Source organism: Myxine glutinosa, chromosome 6 (genome assembly GCF_964187855.1).
Source record: "Myxine glutinosa chromosome 6, kmMyxGlut1.1, whole genome shotgun sequence".
Taxonomy (NCBI): Eukaryota; Metazoa; Chordata; class Myxini; order Myxiniformes; family Myxinidae; genus Myxine; species Myxine glutinosa.
The window spans coordinates 101555555-101575257 of NC_136266.1; the positions used below are offsets into that span (position 1 = coordinate 101555555).

The 19703-nt window shown below is 41.1% G+C and overlaps 1 protein-coding gene across 2 annotated transcripts in view; it reads left to right on the forward strand.

The window, feature by feature from the left end:
- Positions 1–18969, forward strand: part of LOC137430104 (zygote arrest protein 1.S-like) — a 41396-nt gene extending 22427 nt beyond the window's left edge. The window contains exons 2-8 of one of the 2 annotated variants that reach the window (XM_078780224.1): positions 5635–5910; positions 6605–6682; positions 7321–7405; positions 10188–10462; positions 16868–16960; positions 17062–17136; positions 17247–18969. In XM_078780224.1, coding sequence (XP_078636350.1) covers positions 5635–5910; positions 6605–6682; positions 7321–7405; positions 10188–10462; positions 16868–16960; positions 17062–17136; positions 17247–17390 — 1026 coding nt within the window. In that variant the 3' untranslated portion in view covers positions 17391–18969. Of the gene's footprint in view, positions 1–5634; positions 5911–6604; positions 6683–7320; positions 7406–10184; positions 10463–16867; positions 16961–17061; positions 17137–17246 lie in introns of both variants that reach the window. The other variant, XM_078780223.1, reaches the window with a different exon arrangement.
- The last annotated feature ends 734 nt before the right edge of the window (positions 18970–19703 follow it).

Consider the following 19703-nt stretch of genomic DNA (forward strand, 5'->3'; position numbering starts at 1 on the left):
ACCCTTTTGAACCCCTTAGAATTACCCTTTTGAACCCCTTAGAATTACCCTTTTGAACCCCTTAGAATTACCCTTTTGAACCCCTTAGAATTACCCTTTTGAACCCCTTAGAATTACCCTTTTGAACCCCTTAGAATTACCCTTTTGAACCCCTTAGAATTACCCTTTTGAACCCCTTAGAATTACCCTTTTGTACCCCTTAGAATTACCCTTTTGAACCCCTTAGAATTACCCTTTTGAACCGCTTAGAATTACCCTTTTGTACCCCTTAGAATTACCCTTTTGAACCCCTTAGAATTACCCTTTTGAACCCCTTAGAATTACCCTTTTGTACCCCTTAGAATTGCCCTTTTGCACCCCTTAGAATTACCCTTTTGTACCCCTTAGAATTACCCTTTTGAACCCCTTAGAATTACCCTTTTGAACCCCTTAGAATTACCCTTTTGTACCCCTTAGAATTACCCTTTTGTACCCCTTAGAATTACCCTTTTGTACCCCTTAGAATTACCCTTTTGTACCCCTTAGAATTACCCTTTTGAACCCCTTAGAATTACCCTTTTGAACCCCTTAGAATTACCCTTTTGAACCCCTTAGAATTACCCTTTTGAACCCCTTAGAATTACCCTTTTGAACCCCTTAGAATTACCCTTTTGAACCCCTTAGAATTACCCTTTTGAACCCCTTAGAATTACCCTTTTGAACCCCTTAGAATTACCCTTTTGAACCCCTTAGAATTACCCTTTTGTACCCCTTAGAATTACCCTTTTGAACCCCTTAGAATTACCCTTTTGAACCGCTTAGAATTACCCTTTTGTACCCCTTAGAATTACCCTTTTGAACCCCTTAGAATTACCCTTTTGAACCCCTTAGAATTACCCTTTTGAACCCCTTAGAATTACCCTTTTGAACCCCTTAGAATTACCCTTTTGAACCGCTTAGAATTACCCTTTTGAACCGCTTAGAATTACCCTTTTGTACCCCTTAGAATTACTATTTTGGACCCCTTAGAATTACCCTTTTGTACCCCTTAGAATTACTATTTTGTACCCCTTAGAATTACCCTCTTGAACCCTTTAGAATTACCCTTTTGAACCCCTTAGAATTACCCTTTTGAACCGCTTAGAATTACCCTTTTGAACCCCTTAGAATTACCCTTTTGAACCCCTTAGAATTACCCTTTTGAACCCCTTAGAATTACCCTTCAGAACCATAAATAATTTATATTATAATTGTCCAATTATAATTGTCCAGGTAGTTTTGTACACCTGATAATTCCTGAGGAATTGTTGCCATCTTTTGAAATGCAGCAGGAGCTGATGCCAAGCCATATGGAACAAAGCAGTATTTGGAGAATCCCTCGTGTGGCATTTCCCAACTATCTTCGTGCAAGAGTATCTGATAGTATAAGCACTGGCAAGGTTCATCGCTGAAAAGACGAGCGTCTCAGCTCGGCAACAAGTTCTTTTCTCTGGGGCAATAGATGACGGTCCATGATTTATTTTGGCTTCCGCAGATCAATGCTTATCCAAATCCCAACTGATTTCTTGTGAGTGACAACTATCAAATGCCCAGGATGATGTATCTACTTTATCGAGAATGTCCATTTCTAGCAGTAGTTTCAGTTCGTTTTTCAGAGTGGAATATATTGCAATTTTTTGTTGTACAGGAGTTATCAAATTGGATTTCAACTTTGTGCTGAACCCCTTTGTGCACCCAATGGGTGTCACAGAATCTGCATGCATTTCTAGCACAGGGATGGTTTGCTCTGAGGTCAGTATGGAATTGTAGACAATGTGGCATCGCAAAGCATTAAATCAATTCCCAGCATTGGTGAGTGACTTGATTGAGAATGTGGCTGGAGCCATAACACCGTGAAAAAGTGGTGGTGTGTAGGCATCTTGGTAGATGCAAGTCGTATTTTGAGTGTGACTAATTTAAGACGAGGCTCAGTCAGCAAAAGCTGTAATGGCACAATAGACCGAAGAGCCGGTATCGATGATGAGCTCCACATTTCAGTTGTCTTGCAGGTCCAGCATCATTCAGGCAAAACGGTGACATCAGGAACTACAACCTCAAGTATGTCTTTCTGGTCAAAACAGCAAACCTTTGAGAAATGCCCCCCTTTCCCACATGGATTAAATTTAAATTTAACTTGCAAGTTGCCCGTGCCTCCAAAGGATTCTAAACTATATGGATGGAAGCGGAAATAAAAAAATGCAAATGGTGTCTTCTGTCCTTTAGAACCCCTTTGAATTACCCTTTGAACCCCTTAGAATTACCCTTTAGAACCCCTTTGAATTACCCTTTGAACCCCTTAGAATTACCCTTTTGAACCCCTTAGAATTACCCTTTTGAACCCCTTAGAATTACCCTTTTGAACCCCTTAGAATTACCCTTTTGAACCCCTTAGAATTACCCTTTTGAACCCCTTAGAATTACCCTTTTGAACCCCTTAGAATTACCCTTTTGAACCCCTTAGAATTACCCTTTTGCCAGCAAGCTGGGAGCAACAATTCACATTCACATTTATTGCCACATGAGGGGCAATGTAAATGTTCTGGTGGCGAGGTGCTCAATTTGAAACCGTTTAATGTATGGCTTATTGATTCCAAGCGTCTGTAATAAAAATTTGTATTGGTGAGAGAGAGAAAGGGAGAGAGAGAGGAGACTTCTTTGAGGGGTGTGTTTTTGTTTTTCGGTTGTTTTAGCTTTTTTTTTTTCTTTTTTTTTCTCAATAATGAGATTTCAAGTATTTAACAGTTTGTGCTTTTTGTCAAGGTTTGAAGAGCAAAGAGGCTGAAGGATGAGGAATGTTGTGGCAGAGGGTGGTCAGTGACAGGCTAGATCGAGATGAAGATTTTTCCAGGAGCAAGATCATTCATGAAGATTAGGAATTGGATGGGACGGGACCCAGAACACTGCCTTGGCGTACTAAACATTGAGGCAATACCCCGAGCTCTCACCTGGTAGAATAAACAGTATACTGCACTGACTAAATGGACACTACATGACCAAAAGTATGTTGACGCCAAACATCGAACATCTCATTGCAAAATCATGGGCATTAGTATAGAGTTGGTCCCCCCCTTTGCTGCTATAACAGCCTCCACTCTTCTGGGAAGGCTTTCCACTACATGTTGGAACATTGCTGCGGGGATTTGCTTCCATTCAGCCACAAGAGCAATTAGTGAGGTCGGGCACTGATGTTGGGTGATTAGGCCTGGCTCGCAGTCGGCGTTCCAATTCGATGGGGTTGAGGTCAGGGCTCTGTGCAGGCCAGTCAAGTTCTTCCACACCGATCTCGACAAACCATTTCTGTGTGGGCCTCACTTTGTACATGGGGGTATTGTCATGCTGAAACGGGAAAGGGCCTTCACCAAACTGTTACCACCAATGTGGAAGCACACAATCGTCTAGAATGTCATTGTATGCTGTAGCATTAAGATTTCCCTTCACTGGAACGAAAGGGCCTAGCCCAAACCATGAAAAACAGCCCCAGACAATTATTCCTCCTGCACTAAACTTTACAGTTGGCACTATGCATTTGGGCAGGTAGTGTTCTCCTGGTATCCACAAAACCCAGATTCGTTTGTCGGACTGCTAGATGGTGAAGTGTGAATAATCGCTCCAGAGAACTCGTTTCCACTGCTCCAGAGTTAAATGGCGGCGAGCTTTACACCACTCCAGCCGACACTTGGCATTGCGCATGGTGATCTTAGGCTTGTGTGCAGCTGCTCGGCCATGGAAACCGACTTCATGAAGCTCCTGACTAATAGTTGTGCTGACGTTGCTTCCAGAGGCAGTTTGGACCTCGGTATTGAGTGTTGCAACCGAGGACAGACGATTTTTACTCACTTCAGTACTTGGCAGTCCCATTCTGTGAGCTTGTGTGGTTTACCACTTCGCGGATGAGCTGTTACTCCTGGACGTTTCCACTTCACAATAACAGCACTTACAGTTGACCGGGGCAGCTCTGGCAGGGCAGAAATTTGATGAACTGACTTGTTGGAAAGGTAGCATTCTATGATGGCGGCATGTTGAAAGTCACTGAGCTCTTCAGTATGGCCCACTCTTCTGCCAATGTTTGTCTATGGAGCATGGCTGTGTGCTTGATTATATATACCTGTCAGCAATGGGTGTGGCTGAAACAGCCGAATCCACTAATTGAAAGGTGTCCACATACTTTCGGTCATGTCATGTATTTTAAACCAATTTGAATGGTTGCTGGAAGACAGGGCAGCATGTAGAATCATACTAACATAATCATAAGACTTTAAACAAAGAAACAAAAAATAATAATACCTATTTCGGGGGCAACCACCCAATTTTTCTGTTTTTTGAACAAACATTGGTACATCATGGGTGATTACGGTTGTGGTGAAGTTTCATCGAAATTGCGTGGGTAGTTTTTAAGAAAGCAAATACCTATTTTGGGGGGCACTCTCCCCCCTCCCCGTAGACCTCCACAGGGGCAGATTTTTATGCCTCCGCCCCCGAAGGTGGCCGGAGGCATTCTTTTTGTGTTGTCCGTCCGTCCGCATGGGCTAAACCTCGTTTTTCTCAGCAACCACATGGCTGATTGAGACGAAACTTTCAGGGTATGAGTGACACCTATGCAGAATGCTTTTGTGATTGTGACGTCATAGGTCACGTGTTATGGCAGCCATCTTGGATTAAACACAAATAAGAAAATGTATTTCTCGGAAACTGCGGAATGGAAAAATTTGAAACTTGGCACATTGTCAAGTGCTCCCAATGGGAAACAAAAGCATGATAATGATAGGTGTAGTTTCTGAGTTTGTGTAGTTTCTGAGAAGAAAGCAAATACCAATTCTGGGGGGGAAACCCTCACCACCCCCTGTAAACCCCCTAATGGGGCAGATTTTTTTTTTCATTGCCATGAACAAACTTCCGTATTTCATGGGGGATGAAGGTTGTGGTCGAGTTTCATTGAAATGGTGTGTAGTTCAGGAGAAAAAGCAAATTGCTATTTTGGGGGGGGTCAAACCTGGATCCACTTTGAGCCTGGTAAACCCACTTAGACCCTTATTATTATTATTATTATTATTATTATTATTATTATTATTATAATATATATATATATATATATATATATATTATTATTATAATTTTTTTTTTTTAAATGCTGTGAACAAACTTTAGTCACAACACAACAAATATTTGTGCCAAGTTTGGTCAAAATCCCTTCATCGGTTTCGGAGAAGTTGCAAGTGTTTATGGACTGACGGCCGACGCACCATCGCATAAGCTCCCCTGAACTTCGTTCCAGGTGAGCTAAAAAGGAAATGACATTTAAAAGGCTTTTTTTTTTTAATGAAAATCACTAAAGTTCCAAAGATGGTCGGATTGACAACTCTTCATTCTCCGCTTATAGGCATGAAATGCCCATTTGTCGCAGTGTGATATTGAGCATTCAGATTAAACTCGAATAGAAGGAAAATCAGAGTATAGGGAGGGAAGGTTGATATAAGTTTGAATGTGGGAAGGGGGTTAAATCTTGCTTTTTATGTACATACACGGTTTGATGCATGCTTGTGTATGTGTTTCCTTTGAAATGTTTGTCACCAATGATCCACCTCCCCACCCCCCCCCCCAACCCCCCATTTGCTGAAGGTGAGTCCCAAGAGGGAAACTGGCACACAGTGCTCCATAGGCCCACGCACATTAGCCCAGCTGCGAAAACTCGGTGTGGCACCTTGGTGGGCTGCAAATGCGAGTCCGGCCATGCCCTCACTTCCCCGCACACTAGCTGTTTACAGCCCATTGACGCCACGACTGCTCCCCACATTGTCACGTGGCATGCAAAATGCCAACCTGCAACAAGATGTCGAACACCTGGATTCCACTTCCACTCCACCATCAAAGGAAAATACTGGAAAGAAAGACTATGCAAGTATTGTTTAATGAATATTGTAATATTGTTGTTTTTTTGTTTTTTTCAAGGTTGAGGTTTTTTTTTTTCATTACCTCCGCCACCAAAGGTGGATGGATGCTATGTTTCACTCCTGTCTATTTGTCCGTTTTTTTGTGGACGGATTCGGACGAAATTTGGCAGAGATGTAGCGTATGCCACAAGGATGAAATGATTAAGATTTTGGTGAAGATCCGGATTCGGATCCGGCTACGAGAATTTAAGTGATTCTTCACCATTGGGAGATGGGGCCAAAAACTATACATAGCAGGATATCTCAGTTGTGGATGGATTTGGACGTAACTTGGACCGGTTGGGTGTCTGACAAGGACAGAGATTCCATTTGGGTGAAGATCTGAATATGGATTCGGATATGAGAATTATTTAATTTTCTGAGTGATTCTTCACCATTGGGAGATGGGGCTAAAAACTATACATTGCGGGATATCTCAAAGTTATGGATGGATTTGGACCAAACTTTGTGGACAGGTTGTTTGTGACGAAGAATCGGAGATCTGAATATGGATTCGGATATGAGAATTTTTTTATTTTTTTTTCAGTGATTCTTCACCATTGAGTGATATGGCCAACCAGGCAGAGGTATGCTCTCCACTGAGTGTCGTTCTCGTTTATTTATATATTCATTTATTTATTGTCATTTTGTATTTTCAGTGTGTACAGGCAGGAACTGGATTTCTAGAAATTTCAAGTGAGTATAGCAAAACTGAGTGGGAGGTGGAGAAGAATGAGGTGAGTGCTAAATGGGCAGGTGAATCCATTTGATTATGAAGGGATGTAGGCCTGTGGGTAATAAATGTTTTATGATCTTGTTCTTTGAAAGTGAGTAGATAACATTAAAACCCTTCCTATGCTGTTGAAAGTGGGAATGGTGCAGACAAAGATTTGACAAAATGGGGCTGTGGATGCAATTGCTCCAGTATGCTTGTAATAGTATGGTACTTAACCTGAATTCTGGTTGTGACTCTAAAAGCAGCGAAGTGTGAGACATCTGCCAGCGCATTATTTGTATTTTTGCATGCCAGAATTTATATATATTTTTGATACATCTCAGCTTGGAGATAAATGATAGAAAATGGAATGTTAACAAACGGCTAACGGAATGGTGGAAAATGGGTGATATGGTATGTCATGGGACACGAGTGTTGCGAGATGGGTGGCAACTTTCTGCCGTGTGGAAATTCAACCAGTTACCAGCTATAACAAAAATACCATGGTGTGTGGTTTGAATGCTGAGCAACTTTTCTCAAATGTTGTGATTGTCGTTTTATCTGTGCTTGATGCTCATCCTATTTGATTTGTGGTGTTTGCTGACCTCTTGGCTCGTATTTGGTAGTTGTAATTGCATAAAGTGGCCATTGTGGTTTTAGGTCGTCAGGGAGACGACAAAGCATGACGCAGAAGCAGCGCCAAGTGGAGAGAATGAGGCTAAAAATGAAAAGGAAGAAGATGAAGGTTTGCAATTGAAAATTTTACCTTTTGCTTTCCTTAGAAGAGATGTCAACCTATATGGGACAATGCCACTTCAAACTCATGGATGATGTTATCTATGGTTAAAACCAAAAATGGAGGTCCAAAAGCAATTTGGGACTATGCTGTTTAATAAATTTCAAAGCTTGTGGAAAGTAAATAAATGTTCTAGTTTAACAGCTTTCTTGCTCATTTTGCCTATTGATAGTTATTAACACCTTTGTCATTTTAGGTCATCATCTCGATTCTCAGATGAACGTGTAAAATGGGTCATTATGTCGGGATGTCTGTCTGTCTGGTTGTCCATCCATCTGTTAAATTTTGCTGTTTTTTTTTAGCTTGCCTGGAACGAAGTTCAGGGGAGTTTAAGCGATGGCGCGTAGTCCGTCCGTAAACACTTAACTTCTTCTCCGAAATCGGTGATGGGATTGCGACCAAATTTGGCACGAATGATGTTTGTTGTGTTGACTAAAGTTTGTTCACTGCATTAAAAAACAAAAACCAAAAAAAACTGAGTCTAAGGGGATTTACAGGGGTCAAAGTGGATACAGGGTTGCCCTCCACCCCCCCCCCCCCCCACCCCCCAGATAGGAATTTGCTTTTTCCTCTTTGTTACGGATTCGTCACTTCTGTTGTTGTGGTTTTCATCCACTGTAAACATTTTTGATTCCATGTACTATTATTGTTTTCAAAAGGTTTATTGTGTATGAACTGTTTTCAAAAGGTGAAAAAGTTTAGTGTTAAAAGAACCCGGAAACCGGATCGGGAACCGGACGACGACGACTGACGATGACGAAGAAGAGGAAGAGGGAAAAGAAGGCGGAGTGAGTGGAGTCGGACAAGAAGCATAGTTGCTTTGCGGTCTGGAGCGAACATTGGCGAGCAAGAGTCACGAGTGAACTTGGGGTTTCCCAGGAAAGGGATTCCTGCGAAAGAGTTATTGCCGTGACAGATTCACCTGCTGTGAGAATCCTCATCATGCCGTTACGTCTCGAGTACGGGCCGTCGGCCATTTTGACTCGCGCGCTTTGTGCGTCGAGCAAGGTTTCTTTGCTTCACTTCAGCCGTTCTCACCGCATTCAGACGTTTATCTTGTGTGTTGTGTGTTGTGTGTTGTGTGTTGTGTGTTTGTGTGTGGGCGCGCGCACGCGCAACGCGGATTTTGAAGATAAATCTGAGGTTCGTTCTGAGGTTCTGAGGTTCTGACTGAGCCGTGAAACGTCCATACCCGAGGGTGTGATTTCCCAGTCGCCTGGAGGGCGCCTTTGGATTTCCCAGTCGCCTTGAGGGCGCTTTGGTGCAGCTTTGGCCATGTGGCTGTGACCGTCATCTGAACGGGATTCTGGTCTCGATTAGACATCGTTCTGACGATCGCTGGAGCGGATCGACTGACTTGAAGCTGGGATCGACTTCGGCTTGAAACCGGAATCAACTTTGGTTTGAAGCGGGGAAAGAGACATTGGGAATGTTCTTGGTTCACTCACTTGGAGCACAGTGAGTTATATGTTACGAAACTGATGGTACCATCAAAGGATATATATTGATTGTACTTTTGATTACTATTATTGTTGTACTGTTATTCTTGTGTGATCTTGATACAATATTTGTTTGTTGGTAACAATAGGTGTGGCTTCACCAGTGATCTTTGACATACAGAGTAACACATTTTTCTGCCGTGACTCATCTCGGGGCTCGGAGGTACACCGTGACCAGGGTGTTGGGGAGGAGCACGTAACACTCTTAAACTACACACACAATTTCGATGAAACCTCACCACAACCTTCTCACCACCCATGATGTACCAAAGTTTGTCCACGGCATAAATAAATAAAAACTGCCGCTTTGAGGGTCTATGGGGGGGGGGGGGGGGAGGGATGCCCCCCAAAATAGGTATTTGCTTTCTTCTCACAAACTACACACGCAATTTCGATGAAACTTCACCACAACCTTAATCACCCATGATGTAGCAATGTTTGTTGTAGGCATTAGAAAAATTGGGGTCTTAGGAGGTATATGGGTTGGGGGAGTGGGGTTGTTCCACAAAATAGGTATTTTTTTTCCCCTTGTTTAAAGTCTTATGATTATGTTGGTATGATTCTACATGCTGCCCTGTCTTTTAGCAACCATTGAAATTGGTTTAAAATACCCTTAGTCGGTGCAGTATACTGTTTATTCTACCAGGTGAGCGCCAGGGGTATTGCCCCTATGTTTTTGTATTCCTTGTCACCTGGCTGATTGCTCTGAAACTTGACAGATGAATGAATGCAAGACAGTATCCCCCACAATTGCTTGGGCTTCGATTTTTCTGTTTTGGATCATGAGGACTTGAGGGGGGTTAACCCCCAAAATTTGGATCCATATAATCCTCCCTTACTTTGCTTACTTACCTTGCTTACTTACCAACCGATTGCTCTGAGACCCAATACAGCCCTTCTACTCGATGGTCCACAGGATCACTTGGTCTTAGATATTTCAATTTCGGATCAGGGGGCCTTCCAGGGGAATCACCCAAAATCAGCACAGGTCTAAATTGCAACCTCAAGATGACCGTCAGAACCACAGACCTATTTATTTATATATTTTTGTATCACGTTTGCATGTTGGAAGCAGCTGATTGACTAATTTTAGGAATGCAAATTTTATTCATGATTATTGAATGGCTAATTTTGCCCCATTTGCTTTTGGTGTTGGGTTGGAGGAGTGGTGCAAGTAAGGATGCAAGTACGCTCCTAATTGCTTCTCTCATACCACATTTATTTTGAAGCAGATAAAAATGCAGTGGATGTACTGGGTGATGTGGAAAAACCCGAAGTGAAAGAGGATGTGGAGAAACTCGAGGATGTAAAAGAGAAGACTGTCGTGGAGAAACCTGAAGATGTAAAAGAGAAGGATTGGGAAGAGAAACTCGAAGATGTAAAGGAGAAGGCTGCAGTGGAGAAACTTGAGTATTTAAAAGAACGAGATTTTGTGGAGAAACTTGAGAAGGTAGACAAATATGAAGAAGGAATTGCAAACCAGCTGCCGGGAGAAATCCGTTTTCAGGTTTGTGCTTTTACTACAATATGTTTGAAATTCATCATTGCCTTTGATCATCTTAACTGAACAGTAGCTTGTAAATAGGGTTTAGATTTGCTTCTGTTTTCAGTTGCACTTGACCTGCACAAGCTCCAAAGAGCTTAAGCTTCTGCTACTTCAGGCTGTTGTTTTTTTGGTGTTTTTTTTTTTTTGCCCTTTACATTCTGATAGAAACTAGTGGACACTCCTGCCTGGAGGGTCCATCCATGGTGGGCAATGTGTTGGCACATTCTTGGAAATGCACTTTATTTTTGAATTTTTTATTGATCACGTCATACTCTATATAATTACATTAAAAGGAATACTTATAATACTGGCTACCACCAAAGGTGGTGCTATGTCTGCCACATAAATATCATATGGTGATATTTGAAAAATATTATTGGTGAAAATACCCCCGCCCCCAATTCAAACAATGCCCCCACATTCATGGGATTCGACTATCTCGGCACTTCCCAGAAACATATCCCCTGTCAGGGTCTGACTGTATACATGCAGTGCCCTCTAGGTAGTGGAATAATCAAGTTGAATATGATGATGTTGCTATTTGCTGAAGAAATTGGGATTTGAGATCAAAATATGAAAGACAGGGTGCGGAAGGTCAGATTTTATTTCTTGTTATTTCTATGCATATACAGTGTTTTACTCTTGTAGAACAACAGCACTTTATATTCAATCCACCCATTTTAGGTATTTTCACGTTGTTACAGCCTGAATTTAAAATGGTTTAAATTGAGATTTTTATTTTTTATCGCTGATCAACAAATGATACCCCATAATGTCAGTGGAATAAATAAAAAAATTTATTATTATTATTATTCTTTACTTTTTTTCAGAAAGTTTTAATAAAATAATTACAAATGAAGCACAAATATCTAACTTGCATAAGTAGTCAACCCACAGTCAATACTTCGTAGAAGCGTCTTTGGCAGCAATTACAGGTTCAGCGTCTTCTTGGGTATTTCTATCGGCTTTGCACATCTGGATTTGGAGAGTTTGTCCCATTCCTTGCAGATTTGCTCAAGCTCTGTCAAGTTGGATGGGGAGCATTGGTGAAGACCAATCTTTTTTTTTTTTTTTTTCTTTTTTTTTTGTATACCGAATCGTTTCAAGTCTTTCCACAGGTTCTCAATGGGATTCAAGTCTGGGCTTTGGATGGGTCACTCAAGGACATTCACATTCTTGTTCTGAAGCCATTCCAGTGTTGCTTTGGCTGTATGCTTGGGGTCATTGTCTTGTTTGAACGTAAATCTTCGCTGCAGTCTATTAAAAAAATAGAGAAACTATCTGCTTCTGATAATTCTTCTTCAAACTCGAAGCATTAAAGAGAAACTCAGCCATGATAATTCTTCTTCTGGAGAAACAGGGTGAACAAACATTAGACCTTCTCCAAAGCATGATGGAGAAACTCAGCTACTCATGAGATTGCCAAAGTAACTTTTTATTTTATTCCCTGCGTTTTTGGCAACATACACAGCCCAGATATTCAAACTCACAAGAACCTATTTATTACGGAGAAACTCGAAAAAACGTTAGAGAAACTATCTGCTTCTGATCAATCTTCTTCAAACATTCCCCCCACGTGCCTGTATTGGGGTCTGTGGTGCAGTGCCTGGCCTGCTAAAAAGATTTTATTCCCCTTTTTGTGTGAACTGCTTTAATTATATAGGTATCTATATGTAAAGGCGAAATGTTTGTTTGTTTGAACCTACTCCTCTGAGCGCCCAAGGTTATTCGGCATGAAACTTGATCGGATAACATATTTGACCACGATGAGCCTTAGTTGGCTTAGCGGTTAGGGTGCCGGCTTGGGATCCTAGGATCCTGGGTTCGAATCCCGGTCGATCGCTGAATTAACACCAGGGGGGTTGACTCAGCCTGTCATCCTTCAGAGGTCGGCAAATTGAGTACCAGTTCGCTGGTAATTCCCTGTGTCGCAAGAGGCGACCAACAGGGTTGGCGGCAGGAATAGAAGAGCATCCGGCCATAACATTGCTTCAAAAAGGGGACCACGGTGCCCGAAAAAGGCCAACCCCTGCTCTGTGGGGAGAAATGGCCTCCAAAGGTGGTTCATATTTGACCACGATACACCTAAATAGGGGTTTTAAAAGTTATTTTCTCACAATTCATAACTTGTAAGCAACCGAGCCACCACCTGTCGCCATTATCTCTGAGGGTCGATCCGCATGCACAAACTTTATAAAAAGCCCAATTTTTTCCCCGGATTTTAACCCGGATATCTATGTAATTGGTGTGATGGTGAGCTCTGATCATCAAATGTTATCGGATGTGAAAAATTCTTAAGACGTTGCTATGATCTGTAAGTTCGGTGAAGGAGTCACATGACCTCTCGAATGTGCCAATTCAAAAACCGAAAATAATACAAAGACGCCATATGAAAAAAATGAGATTTGGAGTCATTGTCACGTGTGGGGCATCATGAATGAATAGATCCGTGTTTATAATGTCTGCCGTATAACCCATGTGCTGCCATCTACAAATTGCCACATGCCAATGGGTGAACCTCCAACAACCGCCTCATCCTCACAATAAGGTGAGTTGTTTGGCTGTTTGTGACCTTACTGCTTTTAGCTCCCAATGTGAATCGCAACAAAACTTTCTACGATCAGATTTTTAACGACTATGCACATTAATAGGGATTTTAAACAGTCATGAGGAGGTCATTTGGACTGTTATTGCCCTGTGACACATTAGTTAATTTATTTACGAACCCGAGGTAATTTCTTTACTACAGCTACACTCCTTTACACCCTCTAGACCCTTTACACCCCTTGGACCTCAGACCCTTCATACCCATTTCGACCCTTTTGAGACATCCATATTCTTTGACACTTTTCAGACTGATTAACTTTTTAAAACCATGTGGACACTTCTGACCCCTTTTGCCCTTTGACCAATTTAGACCCCATTCGGCTCTTTTTAAGACCATTGGACTCTTTAAATACTTTAGATTCCTTTTACCCTGAAAACACTTTAGACCCCTTAGAAAATTTTGAAAAAATTATTTCATCCCAAAACCGGCTTTTTTTTTTTTTTTTTTTTTTGTATACAAGATCGAGGCTCATGTAAGAGCTAACGTCAATCACAAAAAAAAAAACTGACACACAAAACATACAATAAAGGGAGCGGGAGACAAGATGGGGATAGAGAGGGAAGCACACAAGTACAACAGCAGAGAACAAGGACATCGGAAGATATGTGGGAGGGAGAGGGCTTCGGGAGAGGAGGCATGGGAAGAGGGGGGGGGGGGGGGGGGTACGACCTTTTCCGTGCACTATTTGCATCGCATCACAAGTTGCAATGACTAATTGAAACTGATATTGAAAAGTGAATCTGAAACTTCGGATCTATGGATCATCGAATGGGAAACAAGATTGAAATGCGGTGGGAAATTGCTGAAAGCAAAGCTATGGGGAATATAGAGGGTGAAGGTCAGGAACTGGAGAATTGAAGTGGAGAGGGATAGGTTCCTGAAGGTGGTCGGTTGGTATAGAAAACATTGGTGATCTTCCATCAGGTGGTAGGCCCACAACATGCCTAAACCAATTTACCAGCTGAGCTGTCATAATATCACCCTTACTCCAAATCAGTACTTCGGATGTACAATAAGCATGGATTGGAAATCTTTAGTGATGGAATGAGGTTGTCGAGGTTACCAGATACAACCATTGCAACATCTGCTCACTGACTATTTACACTGCATATCTGTTTCTACCAATACATGCCAAAAACAAAATTGCTCATTTCAGGTGAGACATCTGGGGTACTTTTGTGGGTATTAATATGACTATAAAAATATATACATGTTTTAAAAAAAGAAAACACCCAATGTAGAGTGCTTTAGCCACTTGCCTTCCATGGTGATATGGTGGCTCCCTACTCCGTGGGGATATCCCAGGAATTGGAAGGCAAAACGCATTAGATGAATAAGCAATGGTGACCAACGTGGTGTCTGCGAGGTATGCACACTTTCTCTAATCTGTCTAGCCTTGGTTTGAACCCCAACCCAGCTATTAACAGCTATCATTCTGGTGTTTCACAGACTGGATGAGTCATCAATGTGTGTGTGTTGTCAGATGGTTGTTAAAGTGGGTGTCACATCTGCTGGATTTTTCAACCCCTCCCTCACCCCCCCCCCCCCCTATCCCTTCATCATCTTCCCTCCCTCACATAAGGTAAGGTATATAAATGGAGAGTGGGTGCTGAAGACTCCCCTTGCCTGGAGCATCCTTTGATTTGAGGCTGGTCCTGTGTGGGGATATCCCTCGTTAATCCCATCGACATGCATTATTTGTGGTGCCATGTCTCAGATGTTTCCTTTACATTTTTGTCCCCCACATCTGACAGACTGGGGACATCAACATGAGCTCCATCCGACTGACTGACCGATAATCTATCCATGTATTTGTGTATTAGTCCGGCAGCTAAGCTAAATATAGCATAACAATTGTGAGAAAAGCACCAAATTTGGCACACTAGTAGACTATCATATTATGAAAAGATCTGGATATTGGGCCATCTCAGATTCAGAGATTTGATTTTTGCAAGATTTGCAGATTTTGCAGATTTGCAAGCTGAGATTGCAACGCCAGGGACGGCCGACTCCTTCCTGCGAGCTGCCCACGTCACCCGCACAAGAAGAGCTCATCAAATCACTGCAGCAGCACTGCACATCCTACAACACCGTGCGTATGAACGCCACTGTATGACATGCTGATGATGCAGAAGACCTGCCTGAGTTCGAAGACTGGTGTCACCAGAGGAGAAGACATTCCCAACTTTCAGTACTGGGCAACTGTGCTGGAACTAGAGATGTTGGTACTGGTCTACGTGCGTTCTCTGCGGCAGGCTTCATTCACGATGTACCTTGATGCCCTGACGGAACTGGTTCCATGCCTTAGACCACACACACAGGTGGGTCCCTGTTCACCTGAGGGACATGGTTGCACTCCCAATGAAGCACCCAGATGTAGCCAGAGAATTCAGGGCTGGCAACTTCACTGTACAGAAGACGAAGAAGGTGTTCTCTTCGATCCCAATCGAATCGAAATCTTGCAAAAATCAAATCTCTGAATCTGAGATGGCCCAATATCCAGATCTTTTCATAATATGATAGTCTACTAGTGTGCCAAATTTGGTGCTTGTATCACAAAATGCACAATTGTTATGCTAAGTTGCCCCACTATATGTGATATTTCAAAATCTGTTAAAGATATCTTCTCATAATGACGTTATCTCAACCTGATTATCACAGCTGTGATTGGCTGAATTATGTTGCCATGGAAACTATCTCCATAACGGCTTGTGTATGCTATTTCAAAAACTGATAGAGATTAGCTTTCATATTGCACACACCTATTCCTCATAACACCCAAAAGGTGGGGTACCTCGAGTATCAGACCCCTGCCTTACTACTGTCTCCTTGTTGAAATAAAGGTGATAATGTTTTTTTGTTTGTTTTAAAATATATATAATTTGAACTGTCCTATTGATTATTATTGATTTTATTATTATTATTATTGCATCGTATTATATTATAATTATTATTCTTGTATGGTTATGCAATTTTTTTTATTTTTAGTTTTATTTTTTGTTAACTTTTCATTTAAATCTGGAAACATAAATTGGCTTCTTTTTCTGAGTTAACACCGATCATGATGCTGGGACTCCAGATTTGTATGTTATAATAGATATCTATATTATAATAGATATTACAATATAGATATCTAATCTACAACCTATATCATAATAATCTATATTGTAATAGATATCAATACACAAATCTATAATATATTTGTATATTAATAGATATCTTGAAAAGATTATAATGCTGCTGCACCCTCGGAGAAGTAACCTGCAGATGAGTGGCAACCCATCCAGGATTGTAACCATGGCCAATGAAATTGCTTTTGCAGAACTGCTGCCATTTAGAGCATTGGACAAGGAAAGACATTGTCCACTGTCCTTGCAATTATAATACAATTGTACTTTCTAATCTCTGTTCTCCGTGGTGATTTTCAAGGTCCTCTATGAGCCCTGGATGCTGTGGGGAGTGGGAACCCTCTAAAGTCTAGTGTGTTGAGTTTTGACACCTTTGCTTTTGTTTGACATTCACTTGTATCTTTGCTTTGGATGAGCAGCGGGTTGTTGTGCCATCCCCCAGTTTTATTTGTTCAAGTTGTTGAAGGTAACTTCAGGTTTGGTACATTTTGTTCTTTACTGTTTTTATTTATTTATTTTTACACTGGTGCAATCCCTTAAAGGGTGGGAGGAGTGAGTGGAGGTGGGATGAAGTTTGGAAATAAATACACAGAATAATGCCGTTTTTTTTGTTTTTTTTTGTACTTGCAGTTTTTGGAGCAAAAGTATGGTTTCTACCACTGCCGGGATTGCAATATACGATGGGAAAGTGCATACGTGTGGTGCATTGCAGGAACAAACAAGGTTTTCTTCTTTTTTTTCTCTTTTTTTTTGGTCGACTTTCACAATATTTGTCATGTTTCATCTTGTCTGTGCATGAATGGCCTTGTCTGTCTTGCCTTCAGGTTTATTTTAAGCAGCTCTGTCGTTCTTGTCAAAAGGAATACAATCCTTATCGTGTCGAGGATATCGTCTGCAAGGTGAAAAACTCGTATTTGGTCGTTTAAACTAGCCAGATGGACAATGGGGAGATCCTGTTGAACGTGGATCTTCTTGCCTAAACCTGACCTCTAATTTCTGCCAAACTTAGGTTTGTGGAGCGTCTCGCTGTGAATGTGAGATTAAGCGCCGTCATGTCGACCTTCGTCGACCACATCGCCAAGAATTGTGTTGTCGTTGTCGAGGTCGACGCCTATCCTGTGACAATACTTTCAGTTTCAAGTATATTCTTTAAGCTTTCTTGTTTTGAACTCGTACTTTGTTCTTATCGTTTGACTTTTAATTAAAGTAGAAAGGGATACAAAGTAGCAGGGTATTTTTGATATTTGAGTTGTATACAATAATTTTTTTTTCTATAAAGTGAATGTAGATATATATTTTTCCCTCTGACCATGATGTTCCATAATACGCGCAGTTACCGTACTGTCTTTTGAAAAGGCTTTATCCTTGATGAGTCTGATAATGTGATTCGGTGTAAATTTATACATGTATGGTTTTGACATCGTCCTTCGACATTTGGTTTTGTGTTCTTGCTTTTGCTTCAAAATTCTCTGGGCATCGGTTTATGGTTCAAAATAAGTTTCTCAAAATGTGATTTCCTTCATGTATACTTTGGGGAACTGGTATTTGATTTGAAAGCCAAGACGTTTTGTAAATGTGGAGCAAAATTTGATGTTTTTCTTTTTTGGGGGAGGAAAAATGGCGGAGGAGTAACTGGCTTTGCTTCCTGCTACTGATTTCTTTTCAGTGTTCAGATTGAACATGAGTATCAGGTTGAAGTCAAAAATGAGTCTTGCACGAATCCAAAGCGTTTGATTCGTAAGCAAAAATTGATTTTGTGAAAGATTTGACTCGAGGGAGCAATCTTTCCTTTGCTATGTTTTTCCTTTTTTTGCAAGTTGTTGAATCAGATGGTCTTGGATGTTTCCTTGACTCATTTTGCTTTCTCAGTGGTAAGGCAGGGCTCGTTCTTGTTTTGTTTGATGTATTTGCTCTGTTGCAAAAAGGTGACTGGAAATGTTATTTGGATTGTTTGAATTTGGAAAGATATGTTGAGCAAAATGGTGGCTGTGATTTGGTAGAAACTGTTTTGCCATTTGATTCTTCTCGGTTGGTTTCCTTCCACCCTTAAAAACAGGCTCCGACATCACATTTTGTCGACAATTCCCCATTGCATTAATGTGCAAAAATAAAAAAGAAAACCCATTGCAGTCGGATTTGAAAATTGCATTGTCTGCTAAATCTGGATCTTATTTATTTTGCTTTGATTTCTTCTCCAATTAGTTTGATGTGGCATTTCTAATGTATGAGGTCCCATGGCTTAATGTTCCTTCCAGCTAGCTGATGCCAAATTGATTTTAGGTGATGACATTTCACAAAAACAGACCTCTGCAGTGCTCCAATGCAGTGATCTTTAAAGTATGCATTTGAGCCATGTGCCATTTTGCTTTACTCTCTATTGTTTGTAGGTATTTTGATCTAGCGCTGTCTCTTCCCCTCTCTCCCACCCCAAACCAATATGATTCGTGTAACCATTGAGTGCGTGCCATTGATTAACTTGGGGCGATTGATCCTGTAGGGTCTTTTGAGAGAAGTCTAAATGAAATGACTGCTGCAGTGGCAGCTGTGGGCGGGGCGGGGTGTTATTTTTCTGAATTTCTGCCCATTTTGAACTTTTTATTTTATTTCTATTTTTGCAAATGTTAAAGCTGCTGCATCTGAAAATTGTTGATGAAGCAAATGTATGTTAAAATTAAAGGCCATTGTTCCAAATTCTAAACTTTGCTGAACAATAAAGATTGAAACTAATTGTATTTATTTAATTTCTGCCTTCCCCAAGTTTATTACCCTCGCCAGAGGAGATAAGGGTATTGCATTTGAGACGGTTTGATTCTTTGTCCGCACAGAATAAATATTGGTGCACCTCCTGTAGAATGTTTTTTAAATTATGACATAGGTCACGTGGTATGGGTGCCCTATTGGAAAAACCGAAAAACTTTGCACCTCTATATCTTGGAAAGCACTGCATAGAAAAAATTGACATGGCTCATTGTATAGAACTCCCCATGGGGAATGAAATATGTTAATGTCATAGATGCCTCCATTATGACGTCATAATTCGACAAGTACAAAATTTCATCCGATCAAGATGAAATTTATTGAACGTCCTAGGGATAAATTGGTGGAGAAAAAAAAAATCATTGGTCCTGTGGTTCGACCACCATATTTGTTTTAACACAAGCCTTAAAAACAAACATGGCATGGAGAGGGTCTGCAATCTCCAAATGCTCTTTCTTGTTACCTGATGAAATCAATAGATACTGCAAAGAACTGTTCTGGTGCAACTTTGTATGTATTTATACAATTGTACCAATTTGGGCAATTCTTGGTTGTATGGCAGTGGTGAGCTATAATGCCATCCTTTATTCAGGATGCATGTTTAATTCCCATGTTTGGCCTTTTCCTACTGTCATTGTAATGCATCTAAAAGTCCACTCGTGCCTCCCCAGGCAAGAGCATTTACATGCAAAAAATTAAGCCCCCCTCC